A 25,855-nucleotide genomic window follows, 5' to 3' on the forward strand; every position below is an offset into this window, starting at 1 on the left:
CAGATAGTCTACTTAGTTGAAAGCACACCAGCCAGCACAGGGTATAACTGAATGCAGAAGGCATGTGACCAGTACCAAGAGTTGGTCCCTGGCCACACTCAGCAGCTGTAAGACCCTGTGTGCAGCTTCAGTAGCTCTATGCCTTTCATTCTCTATGTGACAGAATTTGAACCATCATGTGAAGCATACTTTAGTTCTTATTCTTTAGTTCCAAGTCATAGAAATCCCTGGGGCACAAGCGGGATGGGGGGTAGGGGTGGGAAGGAAAGTGAAGACAGTTTATGGTTCTGTGCAGGTGAATTATAATCATTAAATGATTCTCTCTTTCTCTCGTTCCTTCCCATCCCTCATTGGATTTACTTGAAACATCATTATCTCCTACTGCAAGTGAGTTCAGCCACTAATGAAGATCTAGCAGGAGCCTTTCTGCATCTTCTCTAGAACAGGGAGGACCCAGAAGGATTCTCCAAGCTTAGCCTGTTCTCTTTTCACTCTGGTTTGACCACCTGTCTAGTGGTGTGTGGGATGGGGAGACTTGATTTGTTTCTATTTTTTTTTTTTTATCATGGATAGCTCTTTAGATGCAAAACACTTCAACACAGACTCACTATGTAATTGCAGACTGGTTTTCAAACTCTAGGTTTACATGCTTTTCAGTCATGCCCTTGTAATTAAAAAAAGCACATTAAACCCACAGATGTACAGATGCAAAACAATGACTATAAAAATCAGAAGATATTTGGTTAATTTTTTATGTCTAAAACTTTTCTGGTAACCTGATTTTGGCTGTAAATGCAAGGCCAGGTTATCAGAAAAAAAAGAGTTATACAATGTAATAAATTTCAATCACCTGACATTTTCTTACAATGGATTGAGATGGAAAGACCGCTTCTGCATCGTGGCCAGCAGGAAAGGAAAAGGAATTAGGATGAGAGAAGACACGATTTTTTTTTCCAGTTCTGGGGCTTGAACTCAGGGCCTGGGTGCTATTGCTGGGCTTTTTTGCTCAAGGCTGACACTCTACCACTTGAACTACAGATCTACTTTCAGCTTTTTTGGTGGTTAATTGGCAAAGAGTCTCATGGGTGTTCCTTTCCCAAGCTGGCTTTCAACTACCATTCTCCAGATCTCAGCCCCCTAAGTAGTCTTGTTTTTTTTAAAAATATTACAATTAAATTAATTACATTTTAAATTTGTTCACATCCTTAGTCTCCACCTCCCTTTCATCTAAGGTTTTTTTTGGGGGGGGGTCTGGTCGTGGGGCCTGAACTCTGGGCCTGGGTGCTGTCCCTCAGTTCTTCAGCTCAAGGCTAGCACTCTACCACTTGAGCCACAGTGCCACTTCCGGCTTTTTTCTTTTTGCATATGTGGTGCTGGGAATTGAATCCAGGGCCTCGTGCATGCAAGGCAAGCGCTCTACCACTGAGCCACCTTCCCAGCCTTTTCCAAGTTTTGAGGATGTGCAATTAATCTTATTTTCTACTCTAAATTTTTGGAAGACTTATGGAAAGATTTCTATATGAGAGAAAGAATTTGGAAAACTGTCATTGAATTACTGTGTTGACGAAGATTTTAACAATATTTGTGAAAATGTTAGTTTCTTATTCATAATTTATTGAATACCAATTTTGGGGTAGCTCTACACACAACCTAGGACACGCAGAGGACATTTATACTCAGCCTTTCCTTTTGAGAGGAAGACAGAACCTGAATTAATGAGGGTCTGAGTCCATCCTACTATCTAGCCTGTATGCAAAGCTGGATTATTTCCCTAGACTCTGTTTAGGAATAACATATTTTACTGTGTATATATTTGGACAAGGGAAGACATAATTACACAATTAGTCAAACACTTAATTCTGCATGTTTTCTCCCTGAGTCCTAACTAATGTGTAGGTACCTGCTTGAGAAATGATTTGAATTTTAAAAGACAACTTGTAAAGAGTTATGTAATTCATAGTGGAGAATTAATTGCTGGTTAATTGGAATTGTGCATACTTTTTGTATGTTTTTTTGCTTAAAATCTCATTTAAAAATAATATTTAAGCAATATATCAATATTATAAATTAATATTATTGCTTTTTTCTATTTTTTGTTGGTTCTGGGGCTTGAACTCAGGGTCTGAATGCTGTCCTTGAGCTTCTTTTGCTCACGGCTAGTGTTCTACCACTTGAGCCATTGCACCACTTCTGGCTTTTTCTGAGTAGTTTATTGGAGATAAGAGTCTCATGGACCTTCCTGCCTGGGCTGGCTTCCAACCACAGTCCTCAGATCACAGCCTCCTGAGTAGGTAAGATTACAGGCAGGAGCCACCGATGTCTGGCTTTTTTTTTTTTTTTTTTTTTTTTTTAAGGGAAGAGACTTTATTTCAAAAAGGACCTAAGAATCATTTCACTTATATCCAACTCAATTTAAGATCTTCAATAGTTAAATAAAAAGTAAAATATCCTTCTCTTACTTGCTTAATTTTTGTTTGGCAAAAATCTACTTTTAGCTTCAAATAATACTCAGACTGGGTAGCCTTTCCTCCCCTCTGGATTAATGACTGAACTCTATGTAATAGTAGGAAAACTCACGACCTGTTCTTTGGGCACAACAGAGCTGGGAGTTTTGTTTTGTGTGGCTACATTGAAGAATTTGGAAATTCTCCTGTAACTCTGATCTCTTATCAATAGGAGAAACTGTTTCTAATGACAACAGAACCACATGTCAGTGAAATCACCAACAGAATACTCATTTCTTAACATTTTCATGTGGATCAGAGTGTTTTTATCCACTAGCAATCTTATGTATTGTGTGTGAGTAAACTTAGGCTGAACAATAAGCTAGAGTTAATCTCTTATTTTTCTTTCCAAGAAAAAAGTCGAAGTTGGAAGGTCTTATTTAGCCAGGCAAGGAGATTCAACTTAATCATGAATGCAACGGAAAATTATTAAATTTTCCTAAGAGTCTGGCGTCTTCAGCAATAACTGGTGAGTGAATGATCTGTGTAATGTATGCTATGTGTTAGGCTGGGAATCCTAAACATGGTCTCTCCTCAATAGAGATAGGAAGTCCTGAGAAACAGCTCCAGGGTGACTCAATGGTGTTAGAAGTGAGCGTAGAAAGGCAAGATTAGTTGAGACAGCTGTTGCTAAGGAATTGACACTTCACTGAAAAATGATGAACATACTAGAAACCTCCCGAGAACACAGATCTTGCCTGTCTTTTCTCTGGTCCTCATGCATAGAATTATGCCTGGTCCATATAGGCACTTGGTGAGAGCTACATGAGTTAAGATACAAGCAAGTGAATGAAATGGCGTGTAGTAGGTGATGAGATAGAGGCAGAAAACAAGACTTCCTGGAAGAAGAGACATTTACATCTTGTCTGATGTGTTTAGCTAGCATGTTACAGGAAACCATAAGCAATAAAGACACAAAAGCCGAGAGATGACCCCAGGCTTTGAAGCATTATTAATAACATCTTGGGGTGGGGCTGATGACTACAAGTTGCTATTGAAGGGCACTAAACCAGAGAGAAAAGAGTGAAAGATGGTGCTGAATGAAAGCCTGGGCAGTAGTTTTGACTTATGAAAGATTTTATAACTGAGTTATCATGAAAGGGATTTTTACTATAAAACTAGGAATTAGGATTGGGGGGCATGGATCGAAGGGTAGAGTACCTGTGTAGCAAGCACAAAATCTTGAGTTCCTCTGTACCACCCAAAAAAGAAAAGAAAGGAATGGAAATTAGAAATAGATGAAATGGGAGTAGAAAGCTTACTGAGAGTTTCTATATGTTCATCATCAAATAGTTGAGATCCGAGTCAGCTGCAACAATGTGTAAAGAGGTGATGAAGGACTCGATTGAGAAAGTGATAACAAGAAGCAGTAATGGCAAAGCTTTGAGAAAATGTAGGTGTTAGAAAACAAATGACAGATTGAAGGTGTTGAAAGGGAAAAGTAGACAGCGGACTCAAGAATGAATTCCTTGCCAGGCACTGTTGGCTCACTCCTGTAATCCTAGCTACTGGGGGGTGGAGGGGGCTGGGAGCTTAGGGACTCTTATCTCCAATTGTAATTGTATCTCCAATTGTAATAATGTGTGTAGAATGTGTTGATTGAACTTGGAACTCTGGGGAATATCATGTTTAAGAATCGAGGTCAACTGGGTGCTGGTAGCTCATGCTAGTAATCTTAGCTATTCAAGAGAGGCTTATAGGGTCTGAGGACTGCACTTAGTCTGAACTTTAAGTCATCCCTGAGGCTTCAGGTAAGTATCCTATTCTTCATCTAGCCCTCCCTTCATCCTTCACCATGGCTAATTGCAACTTCTCCATGTCGTGTGCCCCAGTGCCTATGCATGAGACAATCAGAATCCCCCCAGTGAAGCAAAGAGCACTCTCCTGGACTGTGTGTTTTTTGCACTCAGGAATGATCCCTTCCTGCTTCTTGTCCCACTAAATCCAGCTGTAACGCCTGACCCATCACAATGGCTCACATGCTTGTTCAGTTGCCCTGAGGCAAGAGAATGGAGAGGGGAAGATGCTTCAGAAAGTAGCAGCAGCCATACAAAGAAAGAGGTTTGAGCGTGTGCTGGACAATAGAACATGAGTGGTAGCTGATGGGTTCCACTGAATAGAAGAAGAGATAGCATTCACCAGGTGCTCAAGAGGAAAGAGGCTAAGACCACTAGGGGCAGTAGGGCAGAGAAGATCAAGGCAACTTTGGTGAAGATGATGACGGAGAAGACACACAGGAAATCTAGTTGCCCGAGAAGTAAATGCACATTTTAGATACAAAGACCAAGATAACATTTTACTCTAGTATGTGGCATTTCCCAAAAGCTCTCTCAGATACTTGAAATTCTTTTCCTAGGCCAAGTCTTACAAGCACGGGTGGCATTTTCTTGGTAGATGTGGGGGGATGCTTGTGTCTGGAGACCTTTGCCTTTCTGCCAGGCTGCAGGCTGGCACCCAGGCCTGGGATTGGTAGTGACCAGGCCATTGGCAGCATCCAGGGAGACGTGACTCATGGCCAGGCTGTCAGCACTGTGAGAGGAGTAGCGGTATAACATCTGGAGGAAGGCCGACTTGGTGTTTGTCTCTTGCTTGTAAAGAATGACGTAGCATTTGGGGAAGAACGTGCAGCACAGGATCCCATAGTTGGATATTAAAATGACGATAATCTCCACGGCAGGCAAGTACTTGCCGAAGGTGGTAGCATACACCGGGATGAACGTGATCCAAGCTATGAAGTAAATGAGCATGCCAAATGTGATGAACTTGGCTTCGTTGTAATTCTCAGGGAGTTTCCGCCCTTTGAAGGCAAATAGGAAGCAAATGAAAGCCAGAAGGGCAATGTAGCCCAGCATGGTGGCCAAGGCCAGAAGGGACCCCTCCTCACATTCTAGGATGATCACCCTGGGCAAGGAGACGTTTTCCTCCACAGCAGGTGTGGCCAGTACGAGCCAGAGGGTGCAGATGACCACTTGCACCCCCGTGCAGGAGACGATGATGGGGATGGGCTTATAGAGGCGCTTCAGGAGCTTCTGTAACTTGGGATCGAAACTGAACGCTAGCAAAATCTTCAGGGATTTCATCAGAATGCAGGAGATGCAGAGAGTAAAGCTGACCCCAAATAGCGTCTGTCTGGTTTTGCACGTGAAATCTTGCGGCTCCCCAATGAAAAAAGCCGTGCTGGCAAAGTTGAGCAAATGGCAGAGGAGAATCACGTAGCACACCGTCAGTCCCCCAGACGATTTCACAACGGGTGTGTTCAGGTTTCTGGTGAATATTATTCCGATGGCCAGAACCAATGTGATCCCCAGCAGGGAAAGGGCCGCAAGCAGGATAGCCAGGGAATCGCTCCAGTCAAGGAATTCGACTTCCTTTTCAAAGCATGTGCTGCTCCTTACAGGAGCCCAGTGTGTCTCGTTGTTGCATAAGAGACAGTGATCCATGTCTGGAAGGCAGATGGGACTCGGTTACATGGAAAACATTTAAACCAGGTGATCGTCCATGGAACTACCAGTGAGGCTCTTCTGCAGTTCTGACTTGAAAACTGTTATAGGTTAAACGAGTTACTTACTTAAAAATACTAACTAAATAAATATTATACATACATGACCCCCAAGAAAGAAAGGTAAAAACAAGGGAGGAGAAAGAGCAGAAGAGAGACAAAAAGTTAATTCTGTTATGAAATCTTTAGGAAACCAAAAAATTCCTCAAAAAAAAAAAAAAGCTGGCTTTGTTGAGAATTCTGCATTGACATCCACCATGTCGGATCCTCTATTATGAATTCGGCTGCAATCAAAAACACTGCCTCACTTTAAAAGTAGAACGGCACTTTCAAGCTTCATAGTATATGATTCCATGGATGCTTATTGAGATGTTGTGCCTGGGGTTGGAGCCTGTCATCCTGAGGGGCTGGGAACAGGGAGAGGAGCCACGCAAAGCCTCAGTAGCTCCATCATCAGTCATTCACCCCATCCAGAATCAGCATAACTATTGCTCGGGTTCATCAGTAGCAGTGTGTGGGGCTCATGTTTACTAAAATATGGGGAAAATAAACTTTAATTATTCATCAACTGCCACTGATTATAATCGTATCTTACCTCACAGAAGGGAACTTGATGCATTCATGGAAATACGGTAAATTCAAATAATGTAACTCCTTAGAAAGGCAAAATCAAAGAAAGTTCAAAAAAGTAAACACCACGGAGAAAAACTTGAAAGGGGTGGGATGGAGTGTAGGGGAAAAGGATGGGTGATCCTTAAATTTTAGCTTCCTGAGTAGCTAGGCTTACAGGAATGAGTCAATGATGCCTGCTTTCCCTCTTGCACTTTGTGTATTTTGCTCTGATCTTGTTAACTTGATAAAGACAGAGTAGACAATCAGTGACTAATACCTCAACTCTCTTGGTAGCTAGTCTTCTTGTCTCACAGCAACTTCTTATTGTGAGGGACTTAACTTTTACTTCCTTATAGGAATGTTATGATCTTCTGGGAACCTCTTAATTCTTCTCTGAGTTTCTGTTATACTTGGTTTAGCTAACTCAGCATTGACTGATTGATATTCTTGTGCTCCCATTAGTATGTATGTATGTATGTATATATATATATATATATATATATATATATATATATATATATATGGGACAAAAATAACAACAGAGTTATGTTTTTAAAATGGTTTCAAGGAATCATGCACGAAGGAATGGCATTCTCTCTTGGAAGTGAACTTATTTCTATGTCTCTAGTATTTAATGGGCATGTTGATAGAATCGAACAACTTCCAAAATTAAATGAAATTTCATGGAATTGAATCTAACAGAAGGTTGGGAAGCTTCCTTACCTGTCCCAATGAGAAAATAGAATTAGTGTACAGAACATCAGCTTAAGAGAAACTGGGCCAGGTGAGCCACTGTCTGAGCTGTGGTGACTTGATTACCTGTCTGGTTGCTGTAGTGATTTTCAGGACAGCTTGCACACTCATAGCAGCAGGTGTGTTGACTTCTTGTGGTTCTCTTCATTTGTCCAGGACTACATTCTTTGGAGCATTTAGATAGAATTTTCTATTTTCAAAGTGAAAAGAAATTCCAAATAGATTTTTAACTTCTATTTTCCTTATGCATTTCTTTTTTTAAAACATTGAAAAAAAACAAAGAATTATCCTTAATTTAAAGAAATATTGACTACATACTGTCTTTGGTTTTTTTTTTTTTACAGGATTCAGTTTTGTTATTTTAAGAAATATGAATAATCTTAAAATATATAAATGCTGTGGAAATTGGTTCTTTCAGGCCATTTCCAGTGAGAGGAGAAAAGTGTCATGGTAGAATCACAGAAGGAAATGATGGCCTGGAAATTACAATCCCACACTGAATAAAGAGTTCCCCTATATAAGAACAACAGTAGGGCTGGGAAGGTGGCTCAGTGGTAGAGTGCTTGCCTTGCATGCATGAGGACCTGGGTTTGATTCCTCAGCACCACATAAGCAGAAAAAGCCAGAAGTGGCACTGTGGCTCAAGTGGTAGAGTGCTAGCCTTGAGCTGAAGAGCTGAGGGACAGAGCCCAGGCCCAGAGTTCAGGCCCCACAACTGGCAAAAAATAAAATAAAATAAAATAAATAAAAAAGAACAACAGTAAATCAATGAACTTTTATACTTTTTAGAAAGTTCTTACCATGACATCCATGGAGCATATCCAATCTACCTCTTAAATGCAAAAGCCCTCTGGAGTTTGGAGATTACAAATTCAAAGTGAGACCAATCAGCAAAGCTTTTCTTTTCCTGTTTTCTTCCCCTCCAAGCTATGTAGGAGTTAAACTGATTGGTCAAAAAGTTGGATTTCAGCAAGATTGAGTATAATGAATAGTGAGAGCCATAGGATTAAGGGTAAACTGCAAGAGGGTTACATTGTTGGCCCTGGAATTTAAGGAGGTAGGTGGGACCAGTGAATAGTTAAGAACTTTTTGGAAGTCCTGGGAGAGTCAAGGACATTTCTAGGTGAGATGACAACAGATCTTGTGCTGCAAAGCACTTGTAACAGAGTTACCTTAAGTTTCCTGAATTCATTTTTTGTTTCTTGGTTTGTTATGATGAAGACATCATTCTGCAGGTCATATTCGGCCATCTTGGTAATAGTCATGTGGCCATCAGTCTCCTTCCAGAGGACCACATCATAGCCAGTGTTCAAGTCCCCATTAGTGTCAAAATGGAATGAATTTCTTCCATCGGTGAAGGTTACGTTTTTCAAGGCAGCAAGCAACTGTAAAAATTAAAATGTAAGTGAACACTGAATATAAGTATTATAAGTTAATCTTTTATCCTAATTATAATACTACCTTATTAAAATATGATTTAAAATGAAGGAAAAAAGGATTCTGTGTCACTGGTTGGGGAACATTTTAATATCTAGAAGAAAAATGAGTTCCATTTGTGTTCTAGGATCTCTGCCTGGCAAAGTTTTACTATGTGAAATTGAAGAGCAAGTTAGTTTCTATAGGTAATAGCTTCTCTTGACAATAAAATAGAAGTATAAAGTGTCTGTATTCATCCACACTGAAGAATTTTGGAATGGATTTGTTTTTGAGCACAGATTCCTGTGCCCTGATTCTGTTCCATTCTTTTTTTTTTTTTTTTTTTTGGGTCCGGTTGTGGGGCCTGAACTCTGGGCCTGGGCGCTGTCCCTCAGCTCTTCAGCTCAAGGCTAGCGCTCTACCACTTGAGCCACAGCGCCACTTCCGGCTTTTTTCTTTTTGCTTATGTGGTGCTGAGGAATCGAACCCAGGGCCTCAGGCATGCAAGGCAAGCGCTCTACCACTGAGCCACCTTCCCAGCCCCTCTGTTCCATTCTTCTTTAGTGGTTATCCTTGGTGGTTAGTTAGAATGACTGGGTTATCTTAGTATCTGCTGGTTCTGAAGTTTGTTTCAGTGGTTGAATGCATAGTAACATGAACTCTAAATTCTATTTTTAATTCAGTTCATAAAATGTTTTTTAACTTAAGAGGAAAGAATCAAAATAAAAATTATTTGTCTTACTACAGCATTTGTATAGGAATTACCAGCATATGATAGCTCTACAATGGGAAAGATCCTACAGACAAATGAGAAGCTACACTGAGCTTATGTTCCAGAGAAGGAACACGAGTTGAAGGCAAGAAAACATGATGCAGCTCTGGCCCTATCATTAACTTGATACATAAGCATGGGCAAATTAGTGTCCTCTGAATGCACTAATTATGGCCCATTTTACACATACATTTATGATTCTATGTAGATTTGTTGGGATAAAAATCCATGAAATGAGGCAGAACTTCTTCTGATTTTATACTCTTCAGTTCCTTTGCAATGAATTCTTTGTGAGCAATTCATTTTTTGTCAATAGAATATAAAGAAATTGCATTGTAATGTAAATATATTAGTCAAAATGATCATGCCTCAAATGTCACTTTAGCAAAAATCCTTCTAATGAATATAAACTACTTAAAAAGGGCAGAATATCAGGTCTAACATTTTTTCTAATAAATGTAAATTAATTACTTTCAAAAGATAGATGATCAGATCTAGCATGGTAGAATTAGTAAAAAAAAATGTTCTTTTAGAATTTCCTGGAAGAAAAAGTGGAGGGAACAAAAATAAAGAATAGACAATGTTCTCACTTCTTCCTATGTACTGATTTAAATTCTGTCCCTTCCTCAGACAATATACCCTTGAAAGCCATAGTAATTCTGTTCTTCATGGAGCATATATTCCTCCCCTCTTCTATTTGAACTATAATTTCCACCTGTTCTTTCCCCTGCATTTAATTAGGTTTTACAGGGTAAAGTTTGGCATGTATATTCTGTAAACAATGATGGCATTATATAAGGGAAATAAACTTGGACACTTTTATGCTTGTTCTTACAAGAAACAGGACAGAGGCACATAAGACAACAAACTCATTAAATATAGTAGAACTTTTGCTTTGGTTAAGGCAAAATTTGAACATCACCTAATTATTACGCTATTACTTTTTTTTTTTTTTGTCGGTCTTGGGGCTTGAACTCTGGGCCTGGGCGCTGTCCCTCAGCTCTTCAGCTCAAGGCGAGCGCTCTACTGCTTGAACCACAGCACCACTTCCGGTTTTCTGGTGGTTTATTGGAAATAAGAGTTTAACGGACTTTCCTGTGTGGGCTGGCTTTGAACCGGATCCTCAGATCTTAACCTCCTGAGTAGCTAGGATTACAGGTGTGAGCCACCGGCGCCCAGCAAAGCTATTACTTCTTAATCCATTATTTACTTTTTTAGAGAAGACCCTGAACTTCTTTATCAGTTCAATTACAAAATTTTGAGCTGAGATTTGCATTTCAATTATTATATAACCTATCTCTGGATGATGATACCATGTTTTTAAGAACAAAATCCAAGAGGCCATATTAGTTAAGGTGTTATGTCAGAGGAATACTGAGAATCAAGTTGTACAGTAGTTTGGAGATGACTGAAAAATAAAGATGTGTCCCGTATGACTCACATGGTTAGTTCATATGTTCTCTGTGAAACCGCAGAAACCTTCATTAAAGAAAAAGACATAGCATGAGCAGGACAAAGTACTGAGGCCTTTCAATCTCTTGCTCTCTAATTAGGCCGCCGATGTACTTCTTTCTATAAACAAGCTCATGGAAATGCAGCTGAATGAAATAAATGTGACTGTGCTATTCCCCAAATACTACTATCACCAAGTATAGAGCCAAAATAAATACTATGCTCAAATACAAGGAAAAAATGAACCCCTTTCAAATTGTTTGAACCCCTTTGAATTGTTAAAATCATTCAGAAAGTATTGCTTAAATATTAGCAAATTTTGCTAGGGACAGAGTGATCTTAAGTATACATTCCTGGTTAAAGATCCTAAGTGCTGCTGCTTCTTAAAATTTAGTGTTGTTTGAAGACTTTTTCATAAAAAGGCCATTGTTTGCTTCATGTGTCCTACTGAATCTGGCACTGATGGGATATGGCTCACTTGCATCCTGATCAAAGGAGCAAGTCACTCACTACTTCTCCATTCCAATCTGTGTCTGTTGCTTTCTAGATTAACAGGTTCTCAGGGGCATGAAGAATGACCCTAGCCTCCCCGTGTTTAAATACAACATTTTAGAATGTTTAGAGTAGACTTTCTCAAGTTGTTTCTTCAGAATGTTTGATACATATCCCTTATTTTAAACACTTTCCCAGTTTCTCTTCCTGTTTCCATTTTCCCCCCATGATTTGGTTTTATGTTTTTGTATATCCTTACTTCTTTATCTCCTCCGTCTCTGTAGTTATTCTTCCTCTCTTCAATCTCTCATCCCTAAAATTATAGGTAGTGGTATTATTACCAAAATAAAAGCCTATTTCTTTTCCCCCAGGCATACTTCTTTTTGTAAAGTGGTTTTCTTGTGTGTGTGTGTGTGTGTGTGTGTGTGTGTGTGTGTGTGTGTGTGTGTGTGTGTGTGTGTGTGTGTGTGTGATACATAAGACCCAAACTACTGAAATGCATTAGAAAATGACACACTAAGAAGAGTGCCTTGTTTCTCATACCAGTAATCCTACTTAATCTTGAGGCCAAGCCCTGGAAGACTGCAGCTTAAGGACAGTCCAGGCAGAAAAGTTCACTATACTCAATCTCCAAAATAACCCAGCAAAAAATAGGACTGTTAGTCAAATGGTAGCGTGCTAGCACAGTTACGAGGCTCTGAGTTTAAACACACACACACACACACACACACACACACACACACACACACACACAAAGAAAATGTTATACTGAACTTAGAGTATACTGAAGATTAGTTATAGAGAAGAATAGCAATCCAGAAGTGGTAATTTATAATTTTCTCAACTCCCTCTTTAAAGTTACACTAAAAAGGGAAACTTTCAAATAGACATTTAAAAATCATCAAATAAAAGAAGGTTTAATTGAGGTTGGGAAGGTGGCTCAGTGGTAGAGCGCTTGCCTTGCCTGCATGAGGCCCTCAGTACCACATAAGCAGAAATAAGCTGGAAGTGGCGCTGTGGCTCGAGTGGTAGAGCACTAGCCTTGAGCTGAAGAACTGAAGGACAGCGCCCAGGCCTAGAGTCCAGGCCCCACGACTGACCAAAAAAAAAAAAAAAGAAAGAAAGAAAGAAAGAAAGAAAAGAAAAGAAAAAAGAAGGTGTAATGGCCACAGTACTTAGGAGGTTTGTGAGTTTGGGGCTCACCTGGACTATGTAGCAAGCCCCTGCTAAAAAAAAAAAGACAAATAAACAGATAATAAATAAACAAAAATCATTAGACATATAAATCTAAGAGCGTTTTAGTTTAAAAAAAAAAGCCTCATTCGTTGTTGGGCATTGGTAGTTCATGCCTGAAATTCTAGCTACTCAGGAGGTTGAGATGTCAGGATTATGGTTTGAAGCCAGCCTGGACAAGAAAATCTGTGAGACTCTTATCTCAATTAAGCATCACAGAGTTGGAAGTAGAGCTGTGGCTCTAGTGGTTGAGCACTAGCCTTGAGCAAAAATGCTCGAGGACAGCATCCAGATCCTGAGTTCAGCCCCGAGGACTGGCACACAAAAAGATCATTAGTCTTCCATCTCTATTAGACTTTGGGCTTTGCATTTACAAGTTGAAAAATGGGTAATATATGCAATAATCATGTTAGTTACAAATGAAAATAAATTAACTTGAAAACAAGCAATTTATACCACATGATCCATCCAGATGTCAGCTTGTTTCCTCTCACCTTGGAGCTTATGTTGCTGGGTAATTAAATTACAAATGGGAGAGGCTGAGGACATAACTTAGTGACAGAGCATACATTTTGATGTGTAAAGTCCTGGGTTCGGAATTCTCAGCATGCACACACACACACACACACACACACACACACACACACACAGCAAAAACATTAAAAGTAAAAAATATCCTGTCCATATATGCAGTTATCTGATCACTTATAAATATGAAACATATGTGCTTTGTAATTCCATTCTGCCTCAAGACATCCAAATTTGGTTTTGAATACACACATTATGAAAAACTTCTTTCTTCTGAGTTAAACCTTACCACCATTTAAATAAGCAGTTTACTTTTAATTGCTTTGTGCATAGGCACATAAGAAAATACAGTAAACATCTCTCACTAAATAGAGCTATATTAAGCTTGGAAGTTTCACTACATTTATTAGGGCATAAAGGAAAATACTTTCTTAAAGGCACAGTTGTGGATTCATTTAAATTTAAAGTGATATAATTGACCTAACAGTGTTCATTTTAAGAAGTCCTAGGAATTTAGTAAGAGAGTCTAACTGGCAGTGTTAAGACTCGAACAACAAAGGCTGTGTTATCCACACTGGCATCATGTTTAGGGAACTTCCTTCCCTCAATTTCCACATCCATGACACAGGTTAGACATCCCTAATCCAAAACTTTGAGACTCAGGTGCTATAGAATCTGAAAGGTTTTGCATAACAGCATGAAGCTATATGTGGGAAATTCCTCACAGTCATATGGCAGGGGTATGTAGAAGTACTCTGCATGAAATATGGAAGCAAAAATGAATTTTGGGTATAGACACAAGTCCTATTTCTCAGAAATCTCATCCTATGTATGCAGATAGTTCAAAATCTGAAAAATCCAAAATCTGAAACGATTTCCATATCAAACATGTCAGCTGTGTTTAGTGATAACAAAAAGAATAATTCATGCATTCTAATGCTTATTCACAACATTAAACATGAATTTATACGACATGTGTGATATGTACAAACTCAATGAAGATAGTACTATCAAAAAAATCTTCTTGGAAAATGAAAGAATAAAACTTGAGTCAGACAAGAAGGATTTGAAGGTAAAATAGAATTCTATCATCTTAAAAAATGAAGAACTATGATAGACATGCTTGTTATTCAAACAATGAGTTTCTACTTAGAAAAACACTAAGAGCAGATAATATAAATCTTTGTGAGAATAAAGCAAAGAAGGTGATAGGGAGATGATGACAAGGAGTTTTCTTGGATCTATGGGTTAGTACCTCCCATGTCTGAAAGGCGCTGGGTTTCTGGCAGTCTCGAACTTGACACAGATCTCGAACGGCATAACCAAGAGCAAGCACTGCAAGCTGAACGCTGTGAATGAGTCCTGGCTCAGTGTAATGCCAGAGGAAGTCATTTTTCATGAAGTTCCTTTCCATAGCCTTGTTTGCCTTGTAGGTCAAATTCTCCCGAGGAGGGCTGGATATGCACTTACTCAATTCACTGTTATTGACATGCTCACAAGCAGAAACAAGCATGGAGTATTCACGGAGGGGTTTGTTATTAATGTGGGGATATTTGTGCAGAGTTTGAAGAAAGGAATGGAAAGAGGACAAATTCCCTCTTCTGAAGGTAAAACCCACCACTTTGCCAATCTTTTGGACATTGGGAATGGTGATGATCTTGGTGGCAGTTGACCAGTTGTCACTAGCAATCCAGACCTTATTAATATTCCTTTCAATGGCTTGATTGAAGAGACTGAAAACATGGAATTTTCTCAGAAACACCACAATCACATTAACCTTGGCTTCTGCAATGATTGTCTCAAGTGTCTGGTTGACCCTGACTTGGATGGTATTGTCCGAGAGGAAGGCTGGGAAAACTTCTTTGAAGGCAATGCACACATTATTTGCTGCAGCCTGAATGGTGAAAGTGTGGAGAGCCAATCGCCCATAGTCATCATCTGTAGTTATGATGCCAATCCAGTTCCATCCAGACTTCTGAATCAGGTGCGCCATTGCTTTAGTTTGATAGAAATCACTAGGCACAGTCCGTAAAAATGAAGGAAAGCGGACTTTATCACTTAAGATTTCCACAGTTGATCCGTAACTTACCTGGAAATGAACAAAGTCTTTTAGTTATGGTGTTTGATAGGGTCCAGGGGGCTACTGGAGGTAGGTGCTCCTCTCGTTGATTTTTGAAACCCTTTGGTCTTTTCTGTCTTACACTTGCCATAGATTTCTACTTTATAAATACTTTTAATTATGATAGCATCAAGGATGCTTGGAGTTACTGCTTTCTAATAATTTCATATTGTATAATAGAAAGTTCAGACTCTATCTTACATCTCCATTACACCACTATATCTGTCTAAAATCTCAAGCAAGGGCTAAGAGTGGAAACAATTTAGTTTTAATTTTAGAGATAAATATAGGCTGAATGAAGTCAATCAGATGAAGAACATATATTTTGGGATGCCAGAACATACAAAATCAAGTTTAATTCACAATGTTGGTCATTGTCTTCTAGGTAAAATTATCCAAACAAACTTTTCCATAAAGAACCAAAAATAATATATTTTCAACTTTGTTGCCTACCTAGGGTCTACATGTCTATCTATCTAGAGCATTTCCATCATATTCAGAAACAAATAATCCATGCCACAGCTTATAAAATCCAAAATGACCGTGCTTTTACCTGTCTACAAATGTATCTCTTAATAGTTTTCCTTCTGCTCCAGCTAATCTAATGATGATGACCTTGTTGCTATTCTACCTTTGCACTGGATGCTTCCTCCATCAAGTAGATCAAATTCTTTCTTCCACTTGCCCAAATTTCCTTAGTATTGTTTCTCATTTAAGTTTGATGCTAAATATCACTGCCTTTTGTACCTAAATCCTCTGATTCATTGCTCTCTTCAAAACCGGACTGATGTAATGAAGAAAACAGAACAGTTGGCCACTTCAGAGATGTGAGTCATATCCAAATCAAGCTACAACAGTCAGAACTACACTTGACTAATGCACAAATTAGTCTCTTGCTAATTTCTCCAGCTTTTCTGGATGTCTTCTCCAGCTTTCCTGGATTTTTAAAAATAATAATGAATAGGATTAAAAACCAATGTATAGAAATAAGACAAAACCCACCTGTGGCATGAGTTGTAAGTTCAACATCCTGCAGACAGCCATGGTTATCTCTGAGTATCCAGCGCCTATAACAGCCTTAACCCTTGGCATGTAGCTGGAATAGTCACACTGAAACTCCACTGTTTCTCTAGAGCAGTTGAATTTAGAAAGAAACCTTAGGGTGGCTGCCATTGCAGCTGTGACTTCTGTACAAGTGTCATAGATTTCATAGCCCAGTTTGACTCCAGGTAACAGTGTTGAATTATTGATCATCTCGATGCTGTGGATCATGGCAAGAGTCTGAAGAAAGGCTGATATTTCAAAGCTGTTGAGAAAACAGTATTTTTTAAAATAAAAAAGTAATTATTTTATTGATGTGATGGTACTTCATCTTACCTCTATCTCTAGCTAAAACTATTTTTGGATAAGTTAAGCTTATTTTTTGAAGTGCAGAAAGTTTGAGAATTATTATTGATGGAAACTTTTAATGTTAGAAAGCAGATTCCTTCCTTCCTTCCTTCCTTCCTTCCTTCCTTCCTTCCTTCCTTCCTTCCTTCCTTCCTTTCCTTCCTTCTTTGTCTAGTGGTGGTGTTCTATACTGATGTTTAACCTCAAGGCCTGTTTTTTTTTTCTTTTAGCTCAAGGCAGCACTCTACTACTTGAGCCACATTTCCAGTTCTAGTTTTTGCTGATTAATTAGATAGAAGAATCTCATGGAAAAAAAAAGAATCTCATGGATTTGTCTCATGGGTTGTGAGGTTCAGATCTCAGTCTCCTGAATAACTAGGATTATAAGTATGAATCACTGCTGCCTAGCTAGAAAGTAGTTCCTGAAGTGGAGTCTATAATACAGGATTTCACCTTTTCTGGAGAAGTCTGAGATCATTTCACACATTTGGTTTAATATTCTGTAATATGAGATGTGTCTGATTTTTGTTCACTCTTGTAGCTAGATGTCAGCAATTTATTACAATCAAAGTACTTGCATCCTAGACTGAATGTACATTTCTTTTTAGCTCTTTAATGGTTATGGTTGGAAGGCAGAAATACAAGTATTAAGAGTTATCCTTAGGCAAGGTACACTGGTTTAATTCACAGACACCACAACATTTCTATAGTCAGTGGCCATTTCCAGTGTTGTTCTTAATTTGTGATTATTCACAGACCTGACTTGTTTAATACTGCATTTCCTCTCTACTACTGTGATGAAAAGATTACAAATATATAGTGCCTAGTGTGCAAGAGATGTTTAATTTATGGTTTTGAAATGAAGAAAAGGGTTTTGATATTCCACAGTTTCCATATAATTCATGAAGTTAGGATAAGCCCTTGGAAAATATTTGTTTTCACCGTGGACAATCTAAATATGATTTGGAAAAATCAGCACTAAAATTTCCATTTGCAAAAAGAACCAAGGAAAGAAAAGGTAAACCAACATATTACCTCAATTAAAATTGGTAACCCTATCAGTGACCTCTGCGTGTTAGCTCGACAATAGACGTTTCTTTAATGTATTTACTTTGGTTTTCTTGGTACTTAGAACACAACCCAGGTAATGTAGATTCTTAGGAAGTTCTGGTTCATTGTTAAATGAAAAATCTTTCTCTTTTTGGCTGACAACGAGCCAATATATTTTCTTTAAAAATTTTTAATGCGTTTTTATCGTAATGGGTTGCAGTTACATAAGTCAGGTAAACAATACATTTCTTTTCAAACAATGCCACCCTTTTCTTTGCTTTCTCCCAGCTTTTCCTGTTTGTCCCTATCCACAAGTTGTATAGTTCATTTTCAGCATAGTGTCTAGTGAGTACCAATGCTGCATTTGTTCACCCTGTCTCCTACCATTTCTGTACCCCTCCTTACCCTCATGAAGACAGATAAACAAGACAAAAGGAAAAGAAGATAAAAAGAGCAACAAAAAACATCTTTAGGGGCTGGGAAGGTGGCTCAGTGGTAGAGCGCTTGCCTTGTATGCCAGAGGCCCTGGGTTCAATTCCTCAGCATCACATAAGCAGAAAGAAAAAAGCCGGAAGTGGCGCTGGGGCTCAAGTGGTAGAACGCTAGCCTTGAGCTGAAGAGCTGAGGGACAGCGCCCAGGCCCAGAGTTCAGGCCCCATGACCGGACCCCCCCCCCCCAAAAAAAAAATCTTTAAGCAATATACCTTCCTTCCTTCCTCCCTCCCTCCCTCCCTCTCTCTCTCTTTCTTTCTTTCCTTCCTTCCTTCCCCTTCCTTCCTTCCTTCCTTCCTTCCTTCCTTCCTTCCTTCCTTCCTTCCTTCTTTCCTTTCTTTCTTCCTTCCTTCCTTTCTTTCTTTCTTTCTTTCTTTCTTTCTTTCTTTCTTTCTTTCTTTCTTTCTTTCTTTCTTTCTTTCTTTCTTTCTTTCTTTCTTTCTTTCTTTCTTCTTTCCTTCTTTTTCTTTTGTTGGTCATGGGGCTTGAACTCTGGGCCTGAGCACCATTCTCAGTGTGAGGGACAGGCGTGAGCCACCAGCACCCAGCTAGGCAATACATTTTCTATTTAGTAAATTTTCCTCTGGAAGAAAATTTATCAGACCAAAATATTCTTTAGTATTTTCTATGATAGCTTATAATTATGTGGACCTCTAATCTGTAGACTGAATATCAATGCAGCACTCTGAAAATCCTTACTAATAATTACATGCCTATCCCTTAGTATTCCTGCTAATCAATGATTCTGATGACAATAGCTCAAAGCACCCAGCTTTGGGGAAAATATGAAGAAGGAATCATAGAATGATTTCTTTTATCAGAAAGTATTCTTAAATGATCCAGTAAATAATTTTTGATAAATAAATAAAAGGAGCCTAATAACCACCTCCCTCTCCCTACAAAAGAAAGACATTTTGTAAAGGGGTGTTGAGTGTGGTGGTTCATACCTGTAATTTTGCACTTGGGAGGCTGATGCAGGAGGCTTGAAAGTTTGAGATTAGCCTAGGCTACTTAGCAAGACAAAGAAAGAAAGGACTAGGCACCAGTGCCACTAGCTACTCAGGAGGCTGAGATCTGAGGATCACGGTTCAAAGCCAGCTCAGGAAGGAAAGTCCATGAGACTCTTATCTCCAACTAACCACCAGAAAATTGGAAGTGGCACTGTGGCTGAAGCAGTAGAGTGCTTATCTTGAGCTGAAGAGCTGAAGAGAGCGCCCAAGCCCAGAGTTCAAGCCTCACGACCACCACCATCACCACCACCAACAACAAAAGAAAGGAAGGGAGGGAGTGATGGAGAGAAGGAGGAAGGAAAAAGAAAGAAAAGACTAAAGGAAGAAATGAAGAAAGAGGGGTAAAAGAAGAGAGGAAGGAAGAGGGGAAAGGGAAAAGAAAAGACAGGTAAGAGAAAATAAGATATTAAATTTAGAATCAAAAGCAGAATTTTAGAAAGAAGCTTAGCGTGACATTGCCAGGGTCCCTGAAGCTGCTACCACCTCCTACCTCAACAGACATTCTCCACACCCTACTTCTAGAGACAGGAATGTGGAAAACGGAAGCTGAAGAATTGCAAAATTAACGTCCTAAAACTGGAATTAGAACTCAAATGCTTCTTTGTGCCAGCCACCAACTCAGCTTTACTTTCCCCAGATTCCATTATGCCAAATGTCACTTTGCACAATTAAGACTCAGAGCACAACCTGATCATCAAGAAAGAAGGGACATAAGAAGATCATAACTTGTCATCTAAGATCTAGATTATTTTAAGATTGAAATAAATACAACAAAGTGTTAGTATGAGGAAAATTAAATGTATTCTGTTGTAAATAAAGCATTAAATAAGAGGCCTAAATTAACAACAAAGTACCTGCTGTGAGTGATAAAAAGGTAAATGATTGTGTGAGACGCAGGATAAGCTACTGGGTCGGCTCAGGTGTCTTCCAAGACTTTTTTTTTAAAAACACAATCCAAGAAGTACATTAATGTAGTTTTCCTTGCCTCTGCACTTAAGGCTGATTAAACTCCCTTTTTAAGGATTGTGAGACCAATCTTAGCAACTTGAAAAGTATATGTTTCTTTTGTATGTTCTTCCCCCTATGGTATAGCCCCTGTTGTCACTGTATTTGATTATGGTACCCTAGTATTGTATATGTACTTAGTTGAATTTTAGGGAAGGGAAGGGGAACAACAGAATGGTGAGACAAAGGACAAGGGGGGAACCAATACAAAGTCATATTCACAAGACAATATGTCAGAAACAATCTGTACAACTTGGGGGGTGGGGATGGGGGAAAGTAGGAGAAAAATGTTTGACAAGAAATGTACTTATTACCTTACTTACGTAACTGTAACCCCTCTGTATGTCACCTTGACAATACAAAAAAAGAAAAAGAAAAAAAGTATATGAGTTCAAATTGATCGAACAACTTAGATCTTAACACAAGGAAATGGTTAACAGGTTCTAGCCTTTCAGCATAAGCTGGAGTCTGGAGGCTTGACTCACCCAGCACACTTCTGAATTTGTGGTCGTCTGGGATGATCTTCTGAGGACAACATTTTCTCATGAATGGCGAACAAACCTCCAATCATGACATGTCCCGGAGAAGCCACAGCCACGAAGTCATCAGGAGTCTGGCAAGGTTGAGAAGTAGCAAGAATAATCACAAAGCAGGTAATTACTATAATTAATAGTGCCATGTTTTTGTCTTATCTACTCAGTTCATGGATGGTCTCTGGAATCACTAAGCTCATGGAGACCAACAAGGTTCATGTTTCCCCTAAACACCTTGTAAGGTACTCAGGGCCAGCAGTGCTCATTGTGAAGTTGCTTGATGATAGTAACAACAGTTCTTTCACCAATAGGAATGTGTTAGACTGCCAAACATTCTCCAGTGTTATAGACTTGTAATAGTGGATATGTCACAGCTAGGTAAAAGCAGGTATCCTAAACACAGGTCTCACTGTAATCATATTCTTTTCCTCCAAGAATAGGACATGGGTTTTGAGTCATGTTGGCATTTCTTCTGCCCTTTCTTTCTGGACCTTCAGGAGGTAGCAATTTGGAAAAAAATTCTCCCACTTCTGCATTTCTAAACATATATTCAGTGCACAAAGGATTCAGGATAGTTGATTGGCTGTTTAGAACAAAAAAGAAAAAAGAAAGACTCTGCTTTTATTTCCTTAGACAACTTTTACCTTTTTTTAAAAAAAGCAAGACTCATTTGAGTTTTTATTATTCCCATTTTACATGGGTTAATGACAAATAGCTTTTGTGGTAATAGGTGAAACTAAAACAAGAAGAAAAAGCCAGTCCGATAGAGTGCTTTGTTTTGAACCAGGGAAGTCTATCGTGGGTCACTGACATTTCCAACATTGTTGGGCCACTTATTTTGATACATTTTAGGTTAGTTTCAGACTATGTGTTCCTAAATGTTAGGCATCTGAACTCATATGACTTGACCCGTGCTTTTGGAATTTAACAGAGGCTAGATAAACCTCATACATTTAGTCAACATTAAATAAAAGTTGAAAGTTTAAAAATTAACTTTTCAAGACCAATGCCTTAAAAATATGTGAAATAAAAAGAATCTCTCACAGGATTGCAGGTTCAAATCCAATACATCTAATTTAATAGACAGCAGACACATTTAAAGGATTTTTTGTAAGACAGAAAAGTATAGTGGCCACTGTGGCATATGGAGTTATTCAACTTAGTCTTAAATTTCATAACTCATATGTTATCCCAACTGCTGAGTGAAGTTACAGGTCATTACATTGCATCAGATATGTTCTTAAACTTAACTAGGATTTCTAATAGAATACAATCCAATTAACTTTAATAGTCCAGAAAGCTCAATCAACATAAATAAGTTTGAAGACCTTTCAAATGTTTAGCATTTGCATTTTACTTTTCTTGTTTTTTCCATATCTATGTATGTATGAATGTATATATGTATGTAAGTGTGCATGCGCAATTGGATAGACATATTTTTATTTAGTTATTTTGTTCAGATAACCTCAAAGGTCTTGTAAAATTTAAGTTCAAAGATGACTCTGAGGCCCAAGAACAGTGACTCATATTCACACTCCCAAGTACATGGGAGGCAGGTATCAGGACAGGCTGATGGAAAGTTACCAACACCTCAACTCACCCAGCAAGCCACATTTGTGGTTCAGCTACATAGGAGTCAGTAAGAAGGAGGATCACAATCTGAATATAATACCTACCTGAAAAATAACTACTGCATAAAAGGTCTAGGGATGTGTCTCAAGTGGTAAACACCTGCCTAGCAAATGTGAGGCCTTGAGTTCAAAACCCAGCACCATGCACATAAAAAGTCCAACAATGATAATTTTGCTAAGACTATTCTAACTATATAATATATACTAAGCAAATCTGAACAGTTTTAAAGGTGTGTTGTTCATGGTGGACATTTATTTGAAAATTCAACAAGAAAAGTTTTTCCAACAATTTCTCTTAGGTTGCTATTTTAATCATATTTAGAGTTTTTAAAACTATGAGAAGCCGGGTGCTGTTGGCTCACACTTGTAATCCTAGCTACTCAGGAAGCTGAGATCTGAGGATCATGATTCAAAGCCAGCCTGAGCTGAAGAGATAGGGACAGTGCCCAGCCCTGGAGTTCAAGCCCCATGACTGACAAAAACAAAACCAAAACAAAAAAAATTATGAGAAAACATACACATAAAGCAAATTTCCTTATTTTAACAAAGAGAACTCATCCTTGAAGATTTGTTTCTATAAAAGTGCCTCTGATGGTATGAAGACCAAAGCCTCCCCACCCCCTTCCTCCCTATACAAGGGGCAGAAAGGCTGCAAGTTATGTTAGATGTCTGAACAATGATTTTCTCATCCATGATAATTAAGATGTTCTATTTAATGAGTATGTTGTGAGAGTTGAGCTAATCTACATTGTAAAGCTCATGTATTCCTGTAGGCATTCAATAATTAGCTCTTTGCTTTTCCTTCCCAAAATGAAACTGAAAATTACTCATTTCAAATTTGAAGCGCTCCCTAACTTTGATTATTGAGAGATTTTTCTCAAGAATCTTAAATGCATTTCAGAAAAGGATTTTCTTTTGTATTAACTCCATGACATGATTAAAATTTAAGTCTGAAGGAAGATAGTCTATGAATCACTTCAAAATTCGATCAGATATTATTTTGGCTGTTGTAGTTACTTGTTTCCTCTGCTTTAAAAATTACTACTATTATTTATTATTATCTTTAAGTAGTTGTACAAAGGAGTTGCAATATGACAAAGCAGATTATGAATACAATGTATCTTGGGCAGGTCACTCCTGTGAACATTGTCACCTTTCCCACCTAACCACCTTATCATTCTTAATTTTAACTTTTTAGCCATTATTTTAAATCTGTAGCTACTACATGTTTTCTGCTACTTAAAATGCACACAGCACCAATAACGATTTCTTTTTTTTTCTTTCCTCCAGTCATGGGGCTTGAACTAGGGGCTGGACCATCATCCCTGACCTCTTTTTGCTCAAGGCTAGCACTCTATCACTTTGAGCCACAGCACCTCTGCCAGTGTTCTGGTGGTTAACTAGAGGTAAGAATCTTGTAGACTTTCCTGCCCTGGGCTGGCTTTGAACTGCAATCTTCACATCTCAGCCTCCTGAGTAGCTAAGATTAAAGGCATAAGCTACCAGCACCTGGCTAACTATTTCTATTCCTAAAGAATATGACTTTTTACCTTGAACAACTGTTTCTGAAAGATAAAAGTTCTTGCAGGTATGAGTTAACAGTGAGACTAGCTTGATCATTCCTTTGATCTCAAGGTTCTGTGTCTTTGTCCTGATCTTTATGTGATAAGATATAGCATTAATATTACTTAAAGAGAATGGCATGTCGATGGGAAATCACTATCCAAGCTATCCTTATAGAGATATCATTGCCCTGCTTGGAGTGATCTAAAAAGAAAGAATACTCACTGATTGAATATACTTTATTCTAACACAGTGAAGATTAGGTGAGGGTTAAGATTTCTTGCAGAAATCTTCAGATAGGAGTTAACAATGAGACTAGCTTGACCATTTCTTTGATCTCAAGGTTCTAAAAGTGGAACTTGAGAGCCAAAGGCACAGAATACAACAGCAGCACATAAGGCAGCCTGCAAGCAAGTCACCAGCACGAGGGTCGGGAGAGGTCCAGCGTCACAGTGCTCATGGGAAACATGGACTAGATGGCTGCCTGTTCCACCCTGACACAGTGCCAGCCTGATCAGGCAGGTGAGAGTTCCCACTGAGAATGAACGAAGAAGCTGACACCAGTGTTATGAAAGTAGCTGCCAAGACCCACAGCCTAGAGGGGAAATAAACAGAGCTGAAGAATGAGCTCTGACTCACTGTTTCACATTGTCAATCTTCTCCATTTTTTCCCCAGGCCTGTACAAACAAAAATATATTTAGCTTAAAACAAGCAGGTATTCAAAGCACAGCACCACAACTACATTTTATTTGAGCAACAATACATGTGGGCGCATTTTTTCCATTTGTGATGCATTTCTCTTCCACAATCATCTTTATTACAATATCACAACAGGTGAGATTTTTTTTTGATCCTGAAGAGCACAACCTTAGGCACTGAGTCAGGAATGCATGATTAGGCATTTAAAATTACTTCTTTTGTGCCAATACCTTACATGTTCATTTGCTCCTACTATTATTTTTTAAAATTTTCATGTGCACGTTATATATTACAGACTGTGATAGACAATTTGCTCCAGGAAAGTTAGAATGAACTTGTGACTTTAAACGAGCATCATTATTCCACAATTACCAGAAATTAAGTAATCACTTAATCACAATCAAAAAAAAAAGAACCTTGGGGAAGGGAGGGCGGGAGGGGATGGTAGGGGGAAAACAATGGAGGGGGTAACAATGCTCAAGAGGAAGTGTACTCATTACCTCACTCATGTAACTGTAACCCTCTGTATAGTATCTTTACAATAATAAAATTAAAAAAAATTTCATGTGCAATATATTGCCTGTTTAACTGAATATTAGCATTCTGAGATAAGGGTTTTGTATGTTGTAGATCTTGTAGTACATTGTTTTACAAATGCATTTATAGTTTTGTTGTTGTTGTTGTTGGTCATGCGCCTTGAACTCTGGGCCTGGGTGCTGTCCCTCAGCTCTTTAGCTCAAGGCTAGCGCTCTATCACTTGAGCCATAGAACCACTTCTGGTTTTCTGGTGGTTTATTGGAGATAAGACTCTCAACAACTTTCCTGCCTGGGCTGGCTTTGAACCTCGATCCTCAGATCTCAGCCTCCTGAGTAGCTAGAATTACAAGTATGAGCCACCGACACCCGACAAGTATAGTTTTATGATGTATCATGAAATACATTTGAGTCCACCAAATATATTATATACATTCCAAACATATGGCTCAGCTTAATTTTCATAACAAGTCAGCGATAAACGGACTTAGTAGTAGGCAGGATGAGTCCCTTAAACCAAGCTACATATCATTAGATATGATCAGCATTTTACAGGTTATTGCTATTA

At 38.7% G+C, this 25,855-nt stretch overlaps 1 protein-coding gene across 1 annotated transcript; it reads right to left on the minus strand.

The window, feature by feature from the left end:
* Nucleotides 1–4,216: 4,216 nt before the first annotated feature.
* Nucleotides 4,217–21,005, minus strand: Gprc6a (G protein-coupled receptor class C group 6 member A). Its single transcript, XM_069986951.1, has 6 exons — nt 20,812–21,005; nt 16,383–16,686; nt 14,517–15,350; nt 8,541–8,753; nt 7,435–7,558; nt 4,217–5,946 (listed from the first exon to the last, which is right to left on the minus strand). The coding sequence occupies exons 1-6, from the start codon at nt 21,003–21,005 to the stop codon at nt 4,835–4,837; spliced, it is 2,781 nt and encodes a 926-aa protein (XP_069843052.1). The 3' UTR covers nt 4,217–4,834.
* Between the last annotated feature and the right edge of the window lie 4,850 nt (nt 21,006–25,855).

This window comes from Dipodomys merriami, unplaced genomic scaffold (genome assembly GCF_024711535.1).
Source record: "Dipodomys merriami isolate MVZ:Mamm:240054 unplaced genomic scaffold, mDipMer1.0.p SCAF_335, whole genome shotgun sequence".
NCBI classification, from domain to species: domain Eukaryota; kingdom Metazoa; phylum Chordata; class Mammalia; order Rodentia; family Heteromyidae; genus Dipodomys; species Dipodomys merriami.

Excerpts from the sequence above, each read along its gene's own strand:
- Gprc6a (XM_069986951.1), bottom strand. The coding sequence starts at position 21,005 with ATGGCACTATTAATTATAGTAATTACCTGCTTTGTGATTATTCTTGCT. Across the intron at positions 16,687-20,811 it reads CAAATTCAGAAGTGTGCTGG|CTTTGAAATATCAGCCTTTC; the intron begins GTGAGTCAAGCC and ends TTTTCTCAACAG. Across the intron at positions 7,559-8,540 it reads ATGAATTCAGGAAACTTAAG|AAAATTCTATCTAAATGCTC; the intron begins GTAACTCTGTTA and ends CTTTGAAAATAG.